The sequence below is a fragment of the Ovis aries genome, chromosome 17 (assembly GCF_016772045.2).
Source record: "Ovis aries strain OAR_USU_Benz2616 breed Rambouillet chromosome 17, ARS-UI_Ramb_v3.0, whole genome shotgun sequence".
Taxonomy (NCBI): domain Eukaryota; kingdom Metazoa; phylum Chordata; class Mammalia; order Artiodactyla; family Bovidae; genus Ovis; species Ovis aries.
This window is the reverse complement of record NC_056070.1, coordinates 51,911,133-51,935,374: the sequence shown is the minus strand read 5'-3', so window position 1 is coordinate 51,935,374 and position 24,242 is coordinate 51,911,133. Positions and strand designations below refer to the sequence as shown.

The 24,242-nt window shown below is 42.9% G+C and overlaps 1 protein-coding gene across 1 annotated transcript in view; it reads left to right on the top strand.

The window, feature by feature from the left end:
• The window catches only part of DNAH10 (dynein axonemal heavy chain 10), a 168,288-nt gene that overhangs the window by 56,221 nt on the left and 87,825 nt on the right, over positions 1 to 24,242 (top strand). The window contains exons 22-34 of the mRNA XM_004017564.6: positions 3,639 to 3,755; positions 3,839 to 3,941; positions 5,300 to 5,478; positions 7,385 to 7,596; positions 9,400 to 9,553; positions 11,593 to 11,826; positions 12,789 to 12,911; positions 14,279 to 14,512; positions 17,341 to 17,564; positions 20,034 to 20,303; positions 20,442 to 20,625; positions 22,523 to 22,657; positions 23,768 to 23,920. Coding sequence (XP_004017613.2) covers positions 3,639 to 3,755; positions 3,839 to 3,941; positions 5,300 to 5,478; positions 7,385 to 7,596; positions 9,400 to 9,553; positions 11,593 to 11,826; positions 12,789 to 12,911; positions 14,279 to 14,512; positions 17,341 to 17,564; positions 20,034 to 20,303; positions 20,442 to 20,625; positions 22,523 to 22,657; positions 23,768 to 23,920 — 2,322 coding nt within the window. The remainder of the gene's footprint in view (positions 1 to 3,638; positions 3,756 to 3,838; positions 3,942 to 5,299; positions 5,479 to 7,384; positions 7,597 to 9,399; positions 9,554 to 11,592; positions 11,827 to 12,788; positions 12,912 to 14,278; positions 14,513 to 17,340; positions 17,565 to 20,033; positions 20,304 to 20,441; positions 20,626 to 22,522; positions 22,658 to 23,767; positions 23,921 to 24,242) is intronic.

Sequence of the window (24,242 nt, the reverse complement as noted above, 5' to 3'; positions counted from 1 at the left end):
AGCCCATGGATGAGTTTGAGGGTTGAGGGTTTCAATCTCCTTGAAATTATATGTGAAATTTTGCACTCCACATATCACATGATACACAAAAAGGAGTCCACTGGAAAAACAAAGTAGAGGGGAGAAACAAATAGCTGCTATAAGCCAGCATTTTCATGAAATCTGTTTTTCAACATTTTCATCACTTGAGTGCTTTCATCACCCAACGGCACCTTAGCCTTGCCTGCAAGCTAGAGATTCTCTCATCAGAAAATGCACAGTGGGGACTTCCCTGGTGGTCTAGTGATCAAGACTCTGCCTTTCAATGCAGGGGACACAGATTCAATCCCTGGTCAGGGAACTAAGGTCCCACATGCCTTGGGGCAACTAAGCCTGGGCCCCATAACTACTGAGGCTGGACACAGCAAGGAAGATCCCCCATGCCTCAACTAAGACCCAATGCAGCCAAAAATAAACAGATGAGTTTAAAAAAAGAAAATGCACAGTAGTGGTGATCACTTTGTAATGTATAGAATAATGAATCCTTATGGTATACACCTGAAACTAACATAATATTGTAGGTCAATTATACTTCAACAAAAAATAATAAACACAAAAGAGGAACTTATCCTTAAAAACTGTCTGTTTATCCTGAGATCCAGTTTATATTAAAAGGGTAGGTTAAATCCTTGATTCTTGACCTGTATTTACATGTTTTCAGAATAATAATTTGTTCCCTCATGCCCTCCAAAGGAAAAGGAAAATTGTAGAGTGTGCAAAATTTATATTTTTATAATTAAAGTCAAAATTTTCAATTCTGTCTTTTGTTCTCTTTATTAAGTAAAATCATTTACGATTCTGTATCTTAGATAGCTCCATTTCTATCTGCTGATATTGTCTTTGTGTCTCTTGATTTCCTCCAAGTCATTCATGTCCTTTTCATTCTGTTATTTCTGATTGAGTTCTGGACATCATTTATGAAAAGTTGTAAAGAGAATCAGAGGCCTCTCATGATGCTATGTTTCATCAGAGGAAGTTTATTTTTGCTTCTGACAGCACAGCTGGATGTGTTAATGGGTCAATATAACCTTATTCAAATCATATGAAGTTGATTTGAAGCTCAGTTTTACTTTATGAATGACTTATCTCTCTACGTTATCTCTCTCTCTACCTACCTATGTTATCTCTTTATTTTTTTTTTTTCATGTCACCAAATTGTTTATTTTATTTTATTTTTTTTTTTAATTTTAAAATCTTTAATTCTTACATGCATTCCCAAACATGAACCCCCCTCCCACCTCCCTCCCCATAACATCTTTCTGGGTCATCCCCATGCACCAGCCCCAAGCATGCTGCATCCTGCGTCAGACATAGACTGGCGATTCAATTCACATGATAGTATACATGTTAGAATGTCATTCTCCCAAATCATCCCACCCTCTCCCTCTCCCTCTGAGTCCAAAAGTCCGTTATACACATCTGTGTCTCTTTCCCTGTCTTGCATACAGGGTCGTCATTGCCATCTTCCTAAATTCCATATATATGTGTTAGTATACTGTATTGGTGTTTTTCTTTCTGGCTTACTTCACTCTGTATAATCGGCTCCAGTTTCATCCATCTCATCAGAACTGATTCAAATGAATTCTTTTTAATGGCTGAGTAATACTCCATTGTGTATATGTACCACAGCTTTCTTATCCATTCATCTGCTGATGGACATCTAGGTTGTTTCCATGTCCTGGCTATTATAAACAGTGCTGCGATGAACATTGGGGTACATGTGTCTCTTTCAATTCTGGTTTCCTCGGTGTGTATGCCCAGCAGTGGGATTGCTGGGTCATAAGGTAGATCTATTTGCAATTTTTAAGGAATCTCCACACTGTTTTCCATAGTGGCTGTACTAGTTTGCATTCCCACCAACAGTGTAGGAGGGTTCCCTTTTCTCCACACCCTCGCCAGCATTTATTGCTTGCAGATTTTTGGATCGCAGCCATTCTGACTGGTGTGAAGTGGTACCTCATTGTGGTTTTGATTTGCATTTCTCTAATAATGAGTGATGTTGAGCATCTTTTCATGTGTTTGTTAGCCATCCGTATGTCTTCTTTGGAGAAATGTCTATTTAGTTCTTTGGCCCATTTTTTGATTGGGTCGTTTATTTTTCTGGAGTTGAGCTGCAGAAGTTGCTTGTATATTTTTGAGATTAGTTGTTTGTCAGTTGCTTCATTTGCTATTATTTTCTCCCATTCAGAAGGCTGTCTTTTCACCTTGCTTATATTTTCCTTTGTTGTGCAGAAGCTTTTAATTTTAATTAGATCCCATTTGTTTATTTTTGCTTTTATTTCCAGAATTCTGGGAGGTGGATCATAGAGGATCCTGCTGTGATTTATGTCTGAGAGTGTTTTGCCTATGTTCTCCTCTAGGAGTTTTATAGTTTCTGATCTTACATTTAGATCTTTAATCCATTTTGAGTTTATTTTTGTGTGCGGTGTTAGAAAGTGATCTAGTTTCATTCTTTTACAAGTGGTTGACCAGTTTTCCCAGCACCACTTGTTAAAGAGATTGTCTTTACTCCATTGTATATTCTTGCCTCCTTTGTCAAAGATAAGGTGTCCATATGTGTGTGGATTTATCTCTGGGCTTTCTATTTTGTTCCATTGATCTATATGTCTGTCTTTGTGCCAGTACCATACTGTCTTGATGACTGTGGCTTTGTAGTAGAGCCTGAAGTCAGGCAAGTTGATTCCTCCAGTTCCATTCTTCTTTCTCAAGATTGCTTTGGCTATTCGAGGTTTAGGGTTAGGGTTAGGGTTCTATGACAAACCCACAGCAAACATTATCCTCAATGGTGAAAAATTGAAAGCATTTCCCCTAAAGTCAGGAACAAGACAAGGGTGTCCACTTTCACCGCTACTATTCAACATAGTTCTGGAAGTTTTGGCCACAGCAATCAGAGCAGAAAAAGAAATAAAAGGAATCCAAATCGGAGAAGAAGAAGTAAAACTCTCACTGTTTGCAGATGACATGATCCTCTACATGGAAAACCCTAAAGACTCCACCAGAAAATTACTAGAGATCATCAATGAATATAGTAAAGTTGCAGGATATAAAATCAACACACAGAAATCCCTTGCATTCCTATACACGAATAATGAGAAAGTAGAAAAGAAATTAAGGAAACAATTCCATTCACCATTGCAACGAAAAGAATAAAATACTTAGGAATATATCTACCTAAAGAAACTAAAGACCTATATATAGAAAACTATAAAACACTGATGAAAGAAATCAAAGAGGACACTAATAGATGGAGAAATATACCATGTTCATGGATTGGAAGAATCAATATAGTGAAAATGAGTATACTACCCAAAGCAATTTACAAATTCAATGCAATCCCTATCAAGCTACCAGCCACATTTTTCACAGAACTAGAACAAATCATTTCAAGATTTGTATGGAAATATGTTATCTCTTTAAAGAATTACATTCTTCTGATTTTTATTTGGATTATAAATATCTAATTTGTCAACCAACATCTGTTCAAATGGCCTATTCTACTGTTACCCAGATGTAGAAATCCCAGGACAGTAGCCTTGACCAGAAATTTCAGTTCCAAGCCTGCTTGTCATTTACTATTTGTTCTTTTTTTTTTTTTTAAGCCTTCTGATGCAGAGAAAGAACTGGCTGACAATATTGAGAGCATGTGGTTAAACCTTTTCAATGATTCAGTGAATGTGGAGCATGCTCTGGGAGGCATAAAGAGAATGTTTACCGAGGTACCTTTAAATGCTTCACCTTCTGAATATAGATGTTGAAAAATACCCAGTGGGCTCAATTAATGCAACTCTGCTTTCCTCAGCTCACTCGAGGTGAAATACTAAACTACAGACAGCAGATAGAGGATTTTGCAAAACGGTTTTATCGTGAAGGCCCTGGTTCTGTAGGTGAAAATCTTGATAGAGGTAAGCATATCCACATTGGTCTTACTAGGGCATTTGAAGACATTCTGCTTAAGATTTTTATGGGGAGATTGGATGGAGTGGTGGTTTGTAAGCTTGCCTGTACACTGGGTTCCTCTGAGGATCTCTAAAGATCGCTGCTCCCTGGGGACCAGGTTCACATAGCCTGGTTCCACTGATCTCAACGGTGGTTTGGACATCAAGGTTTAAAAACATTTTAAAATTTATATATTATTATTTTCTGATTTTTATCTGCAGGTGAGTTTTCTCTAGTTATGGCGAGCGAGGGCTACTCTTGGTTGTGGTGCTTGGGCTTCTCATTGTGGGGGCTTCTCTTGCTGTGGAGCACAGGCTCTAGGTACACCAGCTTCAGCAGTTGCAGCTTGTGGGCTCAGGAGTTGTGGCCCATGGGCTTAGCTGCTCTGGAGAGTGTGGGATCTTCCTGGACCAGGGATCGAACCTGTGTCCCTTCCATTGGCAGGTGGATTTTCAACTACTGGACCACCAGGGAAGGCCCTGGACATCAAAGTTTTTAAAAGCTCCCATGGGGATTCTAATCTGCAGCCCAAGTTGAGACCACTTAGAGCAAGAATGCTTAGAAGATAGAAGTTTCTCACTGGAGGAGCTTGCAGTAACTGGCCTCCGGATTTAGTTAGAATGATGGAGAGATAAAGTCTGGTCACTCTACATTTGTCTTCCCAATTGGCTTTTATGGCTGATGTGATAATTTTGCATATTGTCCAGGATTTCTTATTCAGTTTTGTATACCTTAAGATTGTATGTATTCCAACACTTGCCTGCCTGCTTGTGAATTTTATACAAGCATCCTATGCTAACAAATCACTTCTTATCTATCAAAAAAAGTATGTATTAAAAATGAACTTATTTACAAAACAGAGTCACAGACTTCGAAAACAAACTTATGGTTACCAAAAGGGAAAGGTGGTCAGGGGAGGGAGAAATTAGGAGTTTGGGGTTGTATTCACTACTATACATACAATAGATAATCAACAAGGACCTACTGTATAGCGCAGAGAACTCTACTCAATACTCTGTGGCAACCTATATGGGAAAAGAATCTGGAAAAGAGTAGATATATATGCACTGGAGGTTACACAACATTGTAAATCGACTGTGTTGTTGCTAGTCACTAAGTCATGTCTGACTCTCTTGCTACCCCATGGACTGTAGCCCATCAGGCTCCTCTGTCCATAGGATTCTCTAGGAAAGAATACAGGAGTAAGTTGTCATTTTCTTCTCCAGGGGATGCTCCCAACTCAGGGACTGAACTCGAATCTCCTGCATTAGCAGGTGAATTCTTCACTGCTGAGTATGAATTTATTTATTTACTTTTTTATTAGGAGTAGAACTTTTAGCCACTTTCGATAAAGAGCTGATGAAACATGAAAAGAACCGTCAGGAGCTGGCTAATGCTGAGAAGCTTTTTGATCTTCCAATCACGATGTACCCAGAGCTGCTCAAAGTGCAGAAGGAAATGAGCGGACTGAAGGTGATTTACGAGCTCTATGAAGGACTGAAGGTAAGCGTCCCCCCGCAGGTTTGGTCTCCGTGGAGGGAATGTGGCTCAGTGGACTTTGAGGTCATAGTCATTAAGAGCCTGGGGCAGATTTAAGAGAAACTTTAGATCTTGGGAGGAGGTGATGGGGGGTGACTGCTAATGGGTATAAGGTTTCCATCTGGGGTGTGGAGAGAGTTCCGGAACCTGATGGGCGTGTGATGGCTGTCTAACACTATGAATGTTCTGCTTTTCACTGTACATATTCCTGGCAGAAAGCAGGTCAGTGGTTACCTAGGGGTGGGGTGGAAGGAGAGGGGCAGGAGGGGGTGATTACAGAGCGGCAGGAGGAGACCACTGAGGGGGATGGTGATGGATACGTTCATTATCTATATGGAGCTGATGGTGTCACAGATGTGTACACATGTCAGCTGTACACTTGAAATACGTGCAGCTTTATCGTACCCCTGCAAACTCTCCATAAAGCTTCTGAAAAACAGAGAGAATGGGGAGAAAGCCATTAGAAACGCCAAGTATAGACGATGTTTCCAGTGAGTCTTGTTACAAAGAGAAGCAGAGAAATGAGGACTGGTGGGTGAAGGGGATGTGAGGTCAAAATAATTAAAACATTTTTCTCGTTTATTTATTTTTTGGCTGGCCTGAGTCTTTGTTGCTGCGCACAGGCTTTCTCTAGTGTCTCCAGAGAAGGAACGCAGGGACTCAAGAGGGAAAGGAGGAGTGTGGGGTGAATTGGGAGACTGGGACTGACGTGTATACACTGGTGATGCTATGTATAAATCAGAAGACGAATGGGAATGTATGGTGCAGCGCAGGGAACTCTACTCAGTCCTCTGTGGTGACTAAATGGGAAAGAAATCCATAAAAGAGGGGACATATGTGTGTATATATATATATAGCTGATTCGCTTTACTGTACAGTGGAAATTAACAAAACTAAACAACACGACTAACACACAAGTATAACATGACATATACATCAGAAAGTAACTGTACGCCCAGAAAAATTAAAAGAAGAAATCACCAGACACATAGTACATGAATTGACATAATTTCCTGTTAAATATGTTTCATGATTTGAGCAACTCTGCCAAGCCTGGATGTCACAGGTTGCAAATGCCAACCACCCAAGATGGTAAACTGTACGTAAGACAGTACTTTTTACATTCAACCTCAGGGAGCTACAGCACAAAGTCTTTTCTTTATGATAACTAAGCAGGAGTATCTAAGTTGCTGGTATTTTGTAACCTTAGCTTCTTTTGTCAGAAAAGGACAGCGCTTGAATGAAGTGCATATGTTAAGGCCCCCGTGATTACCTGAGTTAAAAACGCTGATTTCTGACATGCTGCTTTTCTGTTTTCCCTGAAAGAAAGAAAGGCATGTTTTTGGATCCCACACATTCTCAGATACAGCCATATTTTTGTGTAAGCCTTTTAAAATTTTGTGTAAGCCTTATTTTTAAGCCTTTTGTGAAGGATTAAAAAAGTTGGAAGGCTTTTGTTTGTGTTTGAGAACCTTAGAATTAATCTTTCCTTTGTGAATTTGAGGTTGTTGTGGGATCAGTGTTGTTGTTTAGTTGCTCAGTGGTGTCTGATTCTTTGTGATCCCGTGGGGTCTACAGCCCATCAGGTTCCCCTGTCCATGGGATTTCCCAGGCAAGAATACTAGAGAGGGTTGCCATTTCCTTCTCCAGGGGATCTTTCCCACCCATGGATTGAACCTGCATCTCCTGCATTGACAGGTGGATTCTTTACCACTGAGCCACCAGGCAAGCCTCCTGTTGTGGGGAAATGGATGTTAATATTTGGAGAGAAGTGAGCATGCCTAAGGGTTAAGAATGTGCTCTCCCTTCTAACCACCTTCGAGTTTCCAGACCAGTCTTGTTGATGGGACTATTTCTTGTTCACTTCCAGATTGCGAAGGAAGAATGGTCTCAGACACTCTGGATCAACCTGAATGTTCAGTTTCTCCAGGATGGAATTGAAAGTTTTCTCAGGTCCCTCAGAAAGCTGCCCCGTCAGGTCCGAAATTTATCGGTGGCCTACCACTTGGAATCGAAAATGAAGGCATTCAAAGATTCAATTCCTTTACTTCTTGACTTGAAGCACGAGGCTCTAAGAGACAGGTTGGTGGAGGAGCTTTGACTTTGAGATATGTCTTTGCCCAGATCTGATGACAAAGAACAATATTTCAGCAGCAACGCAGGGCTTGAAATATACAAGTAATATTTCTCTAAATAATATTGCTTCCGTGTAAAGTTCCCATTAAATTATCAACAACAGGGATTCTTCTGTATCAACTCCCATTCTAGACCTGGGACGAGAGAGAGAAAAACTGGATTCTCCTTCCTGACCGTCTCTTTGTACGACAAAACCTAGTGATTCTATGCTTACTGCTTCTATGCTGGGTACCTGGCGTTCTGCCAGTCCAGCGGCATGTTTAGCTGCCTTATTACATTCATTCCATATACATCAGACCTTAAACGTGGGCAAATGTGGACCTTCAGAGGAGGCCAGATTGGGTTAAGAGCAGTGCTTCTTGGTGCTGTGTCTGTCTTGTTCCTTCTGTTTCACGTAGCCACCTTTTTTTTATTGTGCTGTGTTTTTTTCACAATGCTTGAAACATTTGGCGGTTATTTAATTTGTAGATTTGTTGTATCGATCACTGCCTGTCTCCCCAAGTTGGTAGCAGTGTTCCCGAGGGCAGGGGCCTTACCTTTGAGCCACTCTGAACCCCCAGCTGCCAGCCCACTACCTGAAGAGAGTTAGTAATTGCTGAATATTTATCAAACATGAGCATGCTCGTAAATTACAACAGGGTATCAAATAGGCTGAGTGATCCAGAGAGGCCGGGATCACCCGTCTAGAGACCATGCAGAAACAGTTACCAATAGATGAAAAGTGTGTTTTCTTAGGTGGTAGTTAAGATGAGGCATCTGAGAAAGTATCTTCTAGATTAGGGGTCTCGCAATCCCTGGGCCGTGGACCAGTACTGGTCCCGGTCCAGATAGAAATCACGCTGCACAGCAGTAGGTGAGCAGCTGGCGAGCGAGCAAAGCTTCATCTCTATGTACAGTCACTCCCCGTCGCGCTTATGACCATCTGAGGTCCACCTCCTGTCAGTTCAGCGGTGGCCTGAGATTCTCATAGGAGCGTGAACCCTACTGTGAACTGCACATGTGAGGGGTCTTTATGAGAATCATCTCCAAACCATAACCCACTCCCCACCCCTCAGTCCATGGAAAAATTGTCTTCCACAAAATTGGTCCCTGGTGCCAAAAAGGTTGGGGACCACTGTTCTAGGTGTTTCCTGGGTTTAATTCTGGCAGCGAATGGGATTTTGGAAAACTGTGGATGTACGTATAATTCCAATAATGTCTTCATGTTTCCAAATTCCATTACAAGAAGTGATTATAATGGGACTTATCCTGTGGTTGAAGAAAGAAAAGTGAAAGTATTAGTTGCTCAGTCTGTCTGATTTTTTTGTGACCCCCAAGGGTTTCCCTGGTGGTTCAGCTAGGAAAGAATCTGCCTATGATGTGGGGGACCTGGATTTAGCCCCTGGGTTGGAAAGATCTCCTAGAGAAGGGAAAGGCTACCCACTTCAGTATTCTGGCCTGGAGAATTCCATGGCCTGCATAGTCCATGGGGTTGCGAAGAATTGGACATGACTGAGCGACTTTCACATGGACTATAGTCCACCAGGCTCCTCTGTCCATGGAATTCTCCAGGCAAGAATGCTGGAGTGGGTTGCCATGTCCTTCTCCCAGGAATCTTGCTGACCCTGGGATCAAACCCGGGACTCCTGCCTTGCAGGCAGATTCTTTACTGTCTGAGCCACCTGCGAAGCCCTTGGTTGAAGAGGGACTAATTAAACCCATCACTGAACTCAGTAGATGTAAAGATTTTTTATGTGGATGCACCTTCAGGCATTGGAAAGAGCTTATGGAGAAAACGGGTGTGATTTTTGAAATGACTGAGACATTCACCTTGGAAAACATGTTTGCTATGGAACTTCACAAACACACGGATGTTCTCAATGAGATTGTGACGTCGGCCATTAAGGAGATAGCCATTGAGAAGGTAGGACTATTTTTAGTTATAAAACAGGCTGGAAAAAAAAAAAGAGTTTTTTTTTAATTCAAAGAGAAAACCTGTTTGTTCTGATACCTGTTATGTTTCAATAAGAATGTATTATTTGTTCTAGAAATAGAATTTCTGCCCCAGTTAAATATTTTAATTGTTCTTATAGTTTCACTTTCAACTTATTTACTAAAGAAATAATGTGTTCAAGGTAGAAAACTGAGAAAATAAACCACTCATAAATTCCACCACCTGAAGATAAATTATTAACATTTCAGTGTACATTCTTTAAAGCTTTGAAATGCCTATGCAGGGAATTCCCTGTGGTCCATTGGTTAGGGCTCTGAGCTTCCACTCCAGGGGGCACGTGTTCCACCCCTGGTTGGGGAACTAAGATCCTGCATGCTGTTTAGCATGGCCCCAAAAAAGCATATACACATATATACACACATGTACACATATAAACATATGTCCACACACACACACTCAGTTCAGTTCAGTTCATTTCAGTTGCTCAGTCGTGTCCGACTCTTTGTGACCCCATGAATCGCAGCATGCCAGGCCTCCCTGTCCATCACCAACTCCCGGAGTTCACTCAAACTCACGTTCATTGAGTCAGTGATGCCATCGAGCCATCTCATCCTCTGTCGTCCCCTTCTCCTCCTGCCCCCAATCAGAGTCTTTTCCAATGAGTCAACTCTTCGCATGAGGTGGCCAAAGTACTGGAGTTTCAGCTTTAGCATCAGTCCTTCCAAAGAAATCCCAGGGCTGATCTCCTTCAGAATGGACTGGGTGGATCTCCTTGCAGTCCAGGGGACTCTCAAGAGTCTTCTCCAACACCACAGTTCAAAAGCATCAATTCTTCGGTGCTCAGCTTTCTTCACAGTCCAACTCTCACATCCATACATGACCACTGGAAAAACCATAGCCTTGACTAGACGGACCTTAGTTGGCAAAGTAATGTCTCTGCTTTTGAATATGCTATCTAGGTTGGTCATAACTTTTCTTCTAAGGAGTAAGTGTCTTTTAATTTCATGGCTGCAGTCACCACCTGCAGTGATTTTGGAGCCCAAAAAAATAAACTCTGACACTGTTTCCACTATTTCCCCATCTATTTGCCATGAAGTGATGGGACCAGATGCCATGATCTCTGTTTTCTGAATGTTGAGCTTTAAGCCAACTTTTTTACTCTCCTCTTTCGCTTTCATCAAGAGGCTCTTTAGTTCCTCTTCACTTTCTGCCATAAGGGTGGTGTCATCTGCATATCTGAGGTTATTGATATTTCTCCCAGCAATCTTGATTCCAGCTTGTGCTGGAATATAAACATATATCCACACACACACACTACAGAGATATAAAAATACACATATACACACCAACATGTACATGAGTACTATGTCCATATACATACATGCTCTCACATATGCACACATATAGGTGTACATAAATACTAATATATCGCTCATACATGCACACACATGCATGTACATATGTGCACACACATATACATATGTACACAGACAGATACATATGCACACAGGCACATATGTACACACATCTGTGTATATATACATATAATTATCGACAGGTGGTTTTTGAACATGCCATGAAAAATAGACATATTTTTTGTAATTTGATCTTCTTGCTAAACGGTAAACACAGAGGCAGGATCTCATGAGCATGCAGATTGGAGGCCAATTACAGAATTTAGACCCTGGCTCTGGCATTCTGCTGAGTGAGCATGGCAAGCCGACCCTTCTCTTGCCCCAGTTCCCACCTCTGCTAAAGTGTGGGGAATAATAATCCCACCCTCGCTGGGGTGCTTTGAGGACTAAAGGAGATGGTGTATAGCATGTGCTTACCTGGCACAGAGCAAGTACTGGGTAACTGACAACTAGAATTGCCAGCTTATCTGGAACACTGACCCAGAACTCTGGGTTGAGGAGCTGATCCATGGCAAACTCAGGAAGCTGCTGTTGGATTGGGGTTGTTTTTTTCAGCCCGTATGCCTGAACCATTCTTTTCATATTCCTGACTAGGCTGTGAAGGAAATCCTAGACACATGGGAAAATATGAAATTTAATGTGGTCAAGTATTACAAAGGCACCCAGGAGCGAGGCCACATCTTGGGGTCTGTTGACGATATCATCCAGTGCCTGGATGACAACACTTTCAACCTGCAAAGCATCTCAGGAAGCAGATTTGTGGGACCTTTCCTGCAGACAGTTCACAAATGGGAAAAAACGCTTTCTCTCATAGGGGAAGTCATTGAGGTGAGAAAAAAGACACAAATGATGGAAAGGAGCTGATTCATAGAGAGAAACTTTGTATGAGACAATTTTGTGCTCAGAAACTAATGATCCTCTTTGATTTATTTTGAGGGGAGGGATGCATAATTAGAGGAGTGAATCTGAGTTTTTATTTCAATGAATGCATTTTTAACTAACAGGACTCCTCATTGGTGTTTTTTCATGTGCCCTTGTTCTTATTTAATACTGTCCTGTTCTTGTTGCAAGAATGTTTTCATCTCCTATATCACACTGAAGAATTTACATATATTTAAAACCCTTTTCTGATTTCCTTCTATTTTTTATTTTCTCAAACTAGAATTTTCCTCTTTTTAGAGGAGACTCTCTTTCACAGGGTAGTGGGTTTTTCTCTGTGTGATTTTGATTTTTTTAAAGTCCATCTTGCATACTTTTTTTTTTGGCCTGTGCTCATTTCACTTTGATGTGTGTTTCTGCAGTTTTCCCAACCTAGTCCATCGTGTTGGGAAGCACCCAACCAGGTCTTACGTTAGTTGGTTTGGGGCTTTCCTGCTTTGTGTGCAGACCTCTGTGAGCCACCTAGGCTCATTTCACCAGTTCTGTGTGACAGCCTTGTTTTTGTCCTGAGACCACAGGCAGGCACCTTGTATTAATATAGCTACACCCTAAAGCTTGGGGTGGGATGAAGCCAGGCCTGGTTCACTGGCTAAGAGTGTGGTCAGGCATGGGCTTCCTTCATTTGCTTTCTCTTTAAAAAATTATTTATTTATTTATGGTTGTGCTGGGTCTTTGTTGCTGCACACACAACTTGGCAACTAAAGCATCATATGCACTTACTCTGCCCTCTTGCATGGAAATTCTTTTGACCTGAATTGATTTAAATCTGTCCCATGTTAGGGTGGGATTTTGCCATACACACCTTGAGGCACCTGGGAACCTGTGTTGATGATAATGTTGTGCATTTACAGATTTGGATGTTGGTTCAGAGAAAATGGATGTATCTGGAAAGCATCTTTATTGGTGGAGATATCAGATCACAACTTCCAGATGAAGCAAAGAAGTTTGATAACATTGACAGAGTATTTAAAAGGGCAAGTGACTGGCTTCTATTTTAGTCTTGAAAGATGGATAGTAATCGGAGATACTTTCACTTATGTATTTACACGTAGTATTTGGCCTATTTGTAGCTTCTGAATTATTTCTGTCATTGTATGTGAATTTAATCTCTTCAGTAAGAATTTCTGTTTGATCGGAAGCCACCAGCATAAGGCACTACAACTTTTTTATTTTTACTTTTTATCATAAAAGTAGTAGTTATTTAAAAACCTTGGGGAAGTGTAGAAGAGAAGGAAAAGATGTCTTCCATAGTTTCATCATCTTCAATATGTAATATTTTTCTATGTATATGGGTTTAAGAACACAACTGTAATGATATTTTGTATGTGTGTGTGCATACTTGGTCTCTCAGTTGTATCCGAATCTTTGTGACCCCATGGACTGCAGCCTGCCAGGCTCCTCTGTCCATGGGATTATCCTGGCAAGAATACCTGGAATGGGTTGCCATTTCCTCCTCCAGGGGATCTTCCCAAACCAGGGATCGAACCCATGTCTCCTCTGGCTTCTGCCCTGGTAGGTGGAGTCTTTACCACTGAGCCACCTGAGAAGCCCGATATTTTGTATAATTTCATCTTATAATTTTCTCTTCATATTGTGAGAAACATAGTTTGTATTATGAAATCGTCTGATAAAACATTTCAGTGACTTTATATAATGTCTCAGTGACTGACATTAGTTTAGTTGATTTATTGTCTAGTAACTGGACATCTTGTTTGAAGTGAAACTCTTTGCATTCAAAAATAATTTGTCTGAAGTTTTTTTCCATTTTTAGGATTAACATCTTATTATTAAGTAAATTACCCATGAAAGACTATGGTCATCTTAAAGTCCTTTCCAGAAAGGGTGGTACCAGTGGGCACTGCTGCTAGTAGTTAGTGGGGTAAGGATTGTCACCCAGCCCACCTGACCTCCAAGCCCAGGTGCTTTGCTGCTCACTGATGCTGTTGTATTCTCTAGTATGAGCAGCCAGCTCATGTTTGGGGCTTCCCAGGTGGTAAAGAACCTATCTGTCCGTGCAGGAGACATAAGAGACCCAAGTTTGATCCCTAGATCGGTAAGATTCCCCTGGAGAAGGAAATGGCAACCTACTCTGGCATTCTTGCCTGGAGAATCCACAAGGAAAGAGGAGCCTGGCAGGCTATAGTTCATGGGGTCGCAAAGAGTTCGGGCATGACTGAGGCAACTTTGCATGCACGCATAATATATCTGTATCATTTCTTTTTAGATTCCACATATAAGGGATGTCATATGATATTTCCCCTTCTCTGTCTGACTTACTTCACTCAGTATGACACTCTCTAGGTCCATCCGTATTGACAGTTGTCCTCTTGACTTTCTCCAGATCATGGGCGAGACTTTGAAAGACCCTGTGATCAAGAGATGCTGTGAGGCCCCCAACCGCCTCAGTGACCTGCAGAACATCAGCGAGGGCCTGGAGAAGTGCCAGAAGAGCCTGAACGACTACTTAGATTCCAAGAGGAATGCCTTCCCCAGGTTCTTCTTCATTTCCGACGACGAGCTGCTCAGTATCCTGGGGAACAGTGACCCGCTCTGTGTCCAGGAGCACATGATCAAGGTCAGCCCCCAGGGGCTCCCATGGGAGTGTCCCCATAAGCTCTGTAATTGCAGCTCATCTGAGTCTGCTACACAGCTGGGTTCAACTCGGAAGTCCAAGATTGTGGAACACTGCTGGGGTTTTTATTTGAAACATAAATCTGATGAAATCCACTGTACTCTGAGGTCACACCAGCACTGAGCTGCCATTTGTTGTTCTTTTTCCACAGTCCCCCAAACAACATTTTTAGAGAAACTGAAACAATGCAGAAATATACAAGGACAAATATAATAACCAGAGAGACCATACAGGATAGTGGTTCAGCACATCCAGCTAGATTGTCTGGGCTCAAATCCTGGCTCTACATGAATTTGCTGTGTGGCCTTTGGCAAGTGACTTAACCTCTCTGGTCATCAGTTTTCTTCCCTGTAAATTCACATAACTCCAATTCTACACATTTATAAAGATAGAGATTAAATGAGTTAATGTTTGTAAAGTGCTTTGAACAGTGCCTGCCTGATGATGTTGGCTAAAGAACCTTATCTACCCTGCAGAACTGACACCCTTGTTACCAGTTAGTCATATTTGTTTTGTCTCTTTTTTTGTAAGATAAAATTATGGAGATAAAGTTGACATACTCTCTGTTTCATCCCCGTTCACAATTCTGCTTCCACTTTCAAAAGGCAGCCATTATCATGGCTTTGATGTAATTCCTTCCAGCCTGTGTTTTCATACTTTTACATAAATGTACGTGTATCCGTGAGTGATACTGAAGGGCAGGAAACACAGCAGACAAAACTGTCTCTTATGACAGAGAATCAGAGCAGCGCCAGGAATAATCTTTGGTCAGCTCATCAAAGCTCTATGTTTAGTATCAGCCATTCCCCTGGAGAAGGAAATGGCAATCCACTCCATTATTCTTGCCGGGAGAATCCCATGGACGGAGAAGCCTAGTAGATTACAGTCCATGGGGTTGCAAAGAGTCGGACACAACTGAGCGACTTCACCTTCACCTTCACCTTCACCTTAGAGGTTTCTCAGCCTTGACACTATTGGCACCTTGCTTGAGATATTTATTTTTTTACTGGCATGTAGCTGACTCACAGTGTTGTGTTCATTTCAGGTGTGCAGCAGACAGTCAGTTATGACATACATTTAATGACTCTACTGATTCATTTTGGGCTATGCAGGGTCTTCATTGCTGCTTGCAGGCATTCTCTAGCTGCAGCAAGCGGGGGCTAGTCTTTGTTATGCTGTGCAGGCTTCTCACTGCAGTGGCTCCTCTGGTTGTGGGGCACAGGCTCTGGGCACACGAGCTGCGGTAGTTGTGGCTCACAGGCTCGGTAGCTGCAGCTTGAGAGCTCTAGAGCGTGGGCTGAGTAGTTGTTGTGCGTGGGCTCAGTTGCTCCATGGCCTGTGAAGTCTTTCTGGATTCTTATCCACTGTGCCACCAGGGAAGTCCATCCACTCTCTTTTTGATTTTCTTTTGGGCCAGACAGTTTTTTCCTCTGTGTGTGTGTGTTTATGTCAGGGGTGGGGGCTGTCTTGTGCATTGTAGGTTGTTTAGAAGCATTTCTGGCCTCTACCCAGTAGATGCTAGAAGCATCCCTCTCCAGCTGTGAAAACCAAAAACGTCTCCAGACAGTGCTGAGTGTCCCTGGGGGCAAAATCATCCATGATGGAGAGCATTGTGGAACAATTACTTTATTTCAAATAAATCAAGTACTGAGGATCAATTGCTTAGTACACTGCATACGTGCCTGTGTGCTAAGTTGCTTCAGTCGCGTCTGACTTTGCAACCCCATGGACTGTAGCCACCAGGCTCCTCTGTCCGTGGGGATTCTCTGGGAAAGAATACTTGAAGTTACCGTGCTCTCCTACGAGGGATTTTCCCCACCCAGGGATCGAACCGGCGTCTCTTCACGTCTCTTGCATTGGCAGGTGCTCTTTACCACTAGTGCCACCTGGGAAGCAAGATTAATACACTGTGTTGTCTTTAATTAATGCTGATTTCCTTCTCAAAGTATGAGCTATAGTTTGCATGTTTTCCTTTCTCAAAGGGAGAAGGCTTATATTCTGTTTCTGCTTTCATAAACACATATTTTACTGTTGTAGAAAAATGTGTTGTTAGAAATACTTTGGCTATTGGTAGCTCCTTTTGTAAACCTCTGATTTTATTTTTTAAAGCTTGTTGCCTTTCTGTCCTCCTGTCTGATTTGCAGAGTGCCTTGTCTTATCTAATGAGCCCCAAAAGACTCATTTTCCCTGAATATTACTCTGATTAGTAACAATGAGGATAGCCAGCAAATGCCAAGCATTTGAGGAGCTGACATTTCATGCACGTTATTTAATTTGATCCTTTGACTGCATTTTGTAGGTGCCATAATTATGTTTATTTTCGGCTGAGAGAGGAGAAGCAGCTTGGTCAAAGACACCTGATTGGACAGTGGGGGTCTTCATTCCTCATTCCTGCGAGGTCTCTAATTCCTCAGCCCTTGAGTGTTTAATCACCATGCTGTTCCTTCTGCTCATCCTGTGTTCAGCTGGTCCATGTGTCCGGATACCTCTCCATCCCAATGTACATCCTAGAATCTCAAGTGTGGGGAGAGAACCTATCTTCTCTTTATTCATTTTTGTTCAGCCCGCCTCAGACCTTTTCACAGTGCAGATAAAAGGAATTACCCAATGAACGTTTGTCACTGGCTAAAGAGATACCTATTTGGTGTGGGTCTCTGGTGCTGTTGCTGGCATCCTGGCAGCCCTGATGTGTGATGAAGCACTGCAGGCTGTTCTTTGATTCCAGAACCCAGTGAAGGTATTACAGTGTGTACTCTCCCACTGCATTGCAGATGTATGACAACATAGCACTGCTGAGGTTTCATGACGGGGACAGTGGAGAAAAACTGGTATCTGCCATGATATCAGCAGAAGGAGAAGTCATGGAGTTCCGGAAGATCATCCGGGCTGAGGGGCGCGTGGAAGATTGGATGACAGCAGTTTTGAACGAAATGCGAAGAACTAACAGGCTAATTACCAAAGAGGCTATTTTTAGATACTGTGAAGACAAAACCAGGTAGGACTGTAAATGTGATTTGTGTTACTTTATTATATTAATGGTAATAAGGGATCGATTTTCAGGGTGTGGAGTATACTGACTGACATTTCAAATGGTTTTCTTTCCCTGCCATAGCTAAATTAGCTGATGGATACCTGTGTTCTTTACGGATTACTGTGTACAGCACTTCTCAAACTGTGGTCCATGGACTGGGAGCATCAGGGCCCCTAGGAGCCTGGTCAAAATGCAATTTCCTGAGCCCCACCCCAAACCTGCTACATCAGAAACTCTCAGGGTGGGGCCCCAGGAACTGGGTTTTCACAAGATCCCAAGTGATTCTGAGCTCAAATGTGAGAACCTGGTGAATGCATTGGAGAAGGAAATGGCAACCCACTCCAGTACTCTTGCCTGGAGAATCCCAGGGACAGAGGAGCCTGGTGGGCTGCCGTCTATGGGGTCGCTCAGAGTCGGACACGACTGAAGTGACTTAGTAGCAGCAGTGACTCACCAGAACCCAGGTGTTCATTAAGATGGACTCTATGTGTAGGTTAATGGCAAAGTTGTTTTTAGAATAGTTGATGAATTTCAATCATTCTTTGATTTTGTGGCCTCAGAACTTCCAGGCACCAAGCTAAACCATGCCAGTCACTAAGAGGGCTGGCTTTACTATGTGGTTGAACCCAAAGCACACAGAGCATCTTTGGATAGCTTCCCAGGAGAGTTGCAGTACATTTGGCAGGGCCTTTATGCCGATACAAAGTCTTTATTATTATGGGAACACTGTCCTCTTGGTTTTGCATGCTGCTTTTTTGGTTTTGCAAACTGAAAATGTCTATTTAATGAATTATTAGGACAGAGCATAGTATTTGTCTGACTAGGATCCTTCTTGGTTCTGTGCCATATAAAAAATGGGTTTATCACTTTATGTAATTGAGTGTATATAGATACATTCATTGGTGTATTGGTAAACTAGCTCTCTGAGAAGATAAGCTTTGATTTAGAGCATATGCCAGTTCCCATAGTGTAAATACTCTGCATGCCTAACTGAGACGCAAGCCCTCTGGAACTAGTCAATGAGAGAAGCAAGGTGCAGTGTAGCTTGTGTTGCCGGATGCCAGTTTTGGAAAAACAGCCATCACACCCCCTTCTCCCCATTTATGTGTCTTTATACAGGTTTGTATGAGAATAGAAAAGGGTGCCCAGTGACACTCAGGAAATTATAGCAAGGAAGCATGGGAGGTGTGGTCAGAGATAATCAATTTTTTTTGTTGGAATTTTAAAAAATTTAAAAATTCTTATAATGTGCCTATCATACTAAATAACTTTTAAGCATCTGTAAAAACATGTCTTTCAACTGATCTGGCTTCTTTTACACAGTCACGCCCCTGTAACTGTTCATGCGCACGTCTCTGTTGGCCTGGAGTTCCATTATCTAACCAGAAGAGGTTTATCTCCTTTGTTTATTGGTCTCTTACTTTGTCTTCCCTATTCCAGATCAAAAAAGAATTTTTTTTAATTGAAGTGTAGTTGATTTACAATATTGTATTTGTTTCAGGTGTACAGCAAAGTGATTTAATTATATTAATATGTACATAAATATGTATATTTCTGATTATTTTTCTTTATAGGTTATTGCATGATATTGAATATAATCCCCTGTGCTGTACAGTTAATCTTTGTGGCTTATTTATGTGTAGTAGTTTGTATCTGTTAATCCTACACTCCCGATTTATTCTTCCCTACCTAAGTCCCTTCCCCCTTTGGTAAGCATAAGTTTGTTTTCTGTGTCTGCGACTCTATTTCTGTCTTACTTCACTCTGTGTGATAATCTCTAGGTCTATCCATGTTGCTGCAAATGGCAATATTTCATTCTTTTTTATGGCTGAGTAATATTCCATTGTATTAGCTTGTTTCCAGGTCTTGGCTATTGTAAATTGTGCTGTGATGATCATCAGGGTGCATGTATCTTTTTGAATTATAGTTTTCTCTGGATATATGTCCAGGAGTGGAATTGTTGGGTCATAGGGTAATTCTATTTTTAGTTTTCTGAGGAGCTGCCATACTATTCTCTATAGTGGCTGCACCTACTTACATTCCCACCAGCAGTGTAGGAGCATTCCCTTTGCTCCACACTCTTTCCAGCATTTATTATTTGTAGACTTTTTAATGCTAGCCGTTCTGACTGGTGTGAGGTGATACCTCATTGTAGTTTTAATCTGCAATTCTCTAGTAATTATTGATGTTGAGCATCTTTTCATGTGCCGGTTGGCCATCTGTATGAAACAAATATTCCTTTTTGTTTTGTTTTCGGCCATGCTTGTGGGATCCTAGTTCCCTGACCAGGGATTGAACCCATGCCCTCTTCCGTGGAAGTGTGGAGTCCTAACCACTGGACTGCAAGGACATCCCAGAAGAAATAGATTCTTAACAAGACCATTTTTAGTTCCAATCCTGGGAAAATCTCATAAAGGCATGCTTTTCCTTTAGGGTCGACTGGATGCTCATGTACCAAGGGATGGTGGTGCTGGCCGCCAGCCAGGTGTGGTGGACCTGGGAGGTGGAAGATGTCTTCCGCAGAGTGCAGAAGGGGGAGAAACAGGCCATGAAGAAATACGGCCAGAAGATGCACCGGCAGATCGACGAGCTGGTCACCCGGATCACCTTGAACTTGAGCAGGAACGACAGAAAGAAATACAACACCGTGCTCATCATAGACGTGCATGCCCGTGACATAGTCGACTCTTTCATCCGGGGCAGGTGGGGACCTCCCAGGGCGCTCGTGTCTCGAAATCTGTCCTGTGTCATCCTCTGGCCTCTCTCAGCATCTCTCCGTCTACTTTCTCTTCCGTCTCAGCTCTCTCCCTCTTCACTTATGCCCCGTTGCTCACCTTCCAGCATTCTCGAGGCCCGGGAGTTTGAATGGGAAAGTCAGCTGCGTTTTTACTGGGACCGGGAACCAGACGAGCTGAACATCCGCCAGTGCACGGGGACCTTTGGCTACGGCTACGAGTACATGGGTTTGAACGGGCGGCTGGTTATCACGCCCCTGACAGACCGGATCTACCTGACACTCACCCAGGTGACTGGCGGCCTGGCTCTGGTGGGGATCATTCACCTGGGGTTATGTGTTTTTTCTCTAGGTGTGATAGTAACTGTGATGGTATACTGGGTTGAACAGGCTTCCCAAGTGGCTCGGTGGTAAAGAACCTGCTTGCCAGGGTAGGACATGCCTGATCAATCTCTTGGTTAGGAAGATCCTCTGGAGGAGGAAATGGCAACCTGCTCCAGTATTCTTGCCTGGGAATTCCCATGGACAGAGGAGCCTGGTGGGCTACAGTCAGTGGGGTTGCAAAGAGTCAGTCATGATTGAGCACACATGCACTGGGTCGAACAGTGTCCTCCCCACCCCAAATTCATGTCCACTCAGAACCTCAGATGTGACCCTATTTAGAAATAGGGTCTTGGCAGATTGAATTAGTTAAGGATTGGGGTGAGAACAGCCTGGATTAGAGCACTAGGACCAATGCCTGGTGTCCGTGTAAGAAGAGGAGAGGACACAGAGGCACGAAGAGATGTGAAGACAGAGGCAGAGACTGGAGAGACGCAGCCACATGCCAGGAAATGCCTGGAGCCACCAGAAACTGGAGGAAGCCAGGAATGAGCCTCCCTTCAGGTCTTCAGAGGCAGTGTGGCCCCGCTCACACCTTAATTTCAGACTTTTAGCCTCCAGAACTGTCAGAGAACACATTTCTGTGGTTTTAAGCCAGACACCTTGGGGGTACTTTGCTATGGCAGCCCTGGGAAACGAATGCTGATAGTAAAAGGGTTCGACGGTAAAGGTCGTTCTTTAAAAATCTGTAAAAGAAGTTCCATTTGGAATATGACATACTTGCTGCCTTTTGGGATTGGGCTGTTTCAAGTTCCGGTGGCTCCCAAAACCACCCTCAGTTTCAATAGTTTGCTCAGAGGAGTTACAGAATTCAGTAAAGCCATTGTGCTCATGGTTATGGCTTTTATAGGGCTTCCCAGGTGGCTCAGTGGTTAAAAAAAAAAAAAAAAGTCTGCCTGCGATGGGGGAGGTGTGGGTTCAATCCCTGGGTCAAGAAGATCTCCTGGAGAAGGAAATGGCAACCCACTGCGGTATTCTTGCCTGGAAAATCGCATGTATAGCGGAGCCTGGTGGGCTATGGGGGTGGCGGATAGTGGGACACGACTTGACTAAACACCAGGAACAACAGCAACAACATGGTTTTTATAGCAAATGGATACAGATAAAAATCAGCGATGGGAGAAGGGAGGCCTGTGTTTAGCAATAGGACAGGGTCTAGGAGAGACCAGGTCTAAGCTTCAGTTTCCTGTTCAATTCAGCGGTCCAGACAGCATCATTTTCTCCAACAACTATGTGTGAAGTTCTGCTGCCTAGGGAAGCCCACGGAGCCTTGGGTTTTAACTAGGGGCTTGTCATACATACAAGACTGATCCCTCTAAATGACTGACCTTAGTCTCCAGATCCTTTTGAAGTTGACTTGCTGATGCCACGTAATCCAGGGCTTCCACCATAAATCACATTGTTATAATGTCTGGCGTGGCCCGAGGTCCCCAGATAAACAAGGACTCGGGCCTTAGAGGTCAGCTCCTAGGATCCAAAGACAAAGGGCCAAACCTTTCTTTGGGCAAAATGAATCCTTCCCTGCACATAAGTCCATCTTCTCATTAGACTCAGCTCTGGGAACTACTAGGGTGGATACAGAGTCCAGCATGTTGTGGAGTCATTGGTTTTCTGGTCCCTGTATAACAGGGGGTTGGGGTGGAGTGGTCAGTGGAGGTCAGTGGAGGTCAGGGTCACTGTCAGAAAAGGTGAGTGTGAGCTGGTCCATTACCATTTATATATTCCACATAGATTGTCATGAACTGGTCATTGACACCTCTTTCCTTCCATGGCAGACAACACATGTTTTGCATTTGACTTCTGACAGGCACTGTCCATGTATCTGGGTGGGGCTCCTGCTGGCCCAGCAGGTACCGGCAAAACCGAGACCACCAAGGACCTGGCCAAAGCCTTGGGCTTGCTCTGTGTCGTAACCAACTGCGGAGAAGGCATGGATTACAAAGTAAGGATCTGGTGTCACTTCTTCCATCCAAAGACTAACCAGGCCCAACCCTGCTTAACTTCCAAGGTCAGATGAGATGGGATGCTTTCAGGATGGTACAGCCGTCGATACCCTGACATCACTTCTAGTGCCATCTTCCTAGGCCAAGAGCTCAAAGGAGGACATGGGTGAAAGCATTTTATCTCATATTCTTCCAAGAAGTGACATAGTGACAGCTGGAGGTGGGGAACCTTTCACCATCACAGTCTGGGAACTTGGATGTATTTCTTTGTTAGCAGCATGTGGAGCAAGCGTCTCAGACTAAATGCCCACTGGAGCCAGGTGAATAGTGTAAATCAGTAAACAGCAGACATACACAGAGAGTGGTGGTGACTGTGGTAACTGGAAAGCAAAGCTCCATCGGAAGGAGGCGCGGGTGTTCAGGTTAGGTCAATTGTCACCAAGAAGAGAGGACCCAGTATTGCTGGATTTTTCAGCATCTCAAGAGAAGCCAGAAATCTGAGGGTTTTTTACATTAAAATCCTTAATTTTTGAAATCTTTGAACTTCTTTGCAAAACAGAAATACTACAGTCACAAATGTAGAAAACAAAGCTATGGTTACCAGGGATTATGGAGGGGGAGGGATAAACTGGAGATCAGAATGGACATGTACATACTACTATATATAAAATAGATCGCTATTAAGGGCCTACTGCATAGAACAGGGAGCGCTACTCAGTACTCTGCAGTGGCCGATAGGAGAAAGAATCTAAAACACAATGGAGACGTGTGTGTGTGTGTGTGTGTGTGTGTGTGTGTGTGTGTATAACTGATTCACTGTGCTGTACAGCAAAAACTAACACGACATTATAAATCAACCCTGCTCGAATAAAAATTTTTTAAAATTAAAAAAATCCTGAATTTGTGAAATCCCATGATTGGGAGCTGGCCCACAAGAGGCCTTGGAAATCTTGCCAGGAAGATCCATTAGTAGAGTGGCTGGCTGAACGCGTCTCTGCCAATCTGATAATCATCGTTTGCTTTTAATTTAGAAAATTGTATCCATATGTGGATTGCTTGTGATTTTAAAGATGAAAATTGCCCTTGTCCTGACATTCCTTTCATCCTAGGCTGTCGGGAAGATCTTCTCAGGCCTTGCTCAGTGTGGGGCTTGGGGCTGCTTCGACGAGTTTAATCGCATCGATGCCTCTGTGTTGTCAGTCATCTCGTCCCAGATTCAGACGATAAGAAATGCTCTGATCCATCAGTTAACCACGTTCCAGGTGAGGATAAGTGTGAAGCTGGCCCAGATCCTCCCCAGGATGGGAACATGCGACGGTGGACAGTCATCTATCCAGACCAGGCTCCCCCAGATGTAGATTTGCCTGACTTCTGCTTTCATGTGGAGATAATTGGGTTTCCCCAAGTGATCAGTGATTATCTTTGATAATTAAGTACTGTAATAATCTAAGAACTTCAGACATGGGACTCCCTGATGGTCCAGTGGTTAAAACTCAGAGCTCCCAATGCAATGGGCACTGGTCCAGTCACTGGTTGGGAAATAGGATCTTGCATGCTTCATGGGACAGTCAAAAAATAAATTAA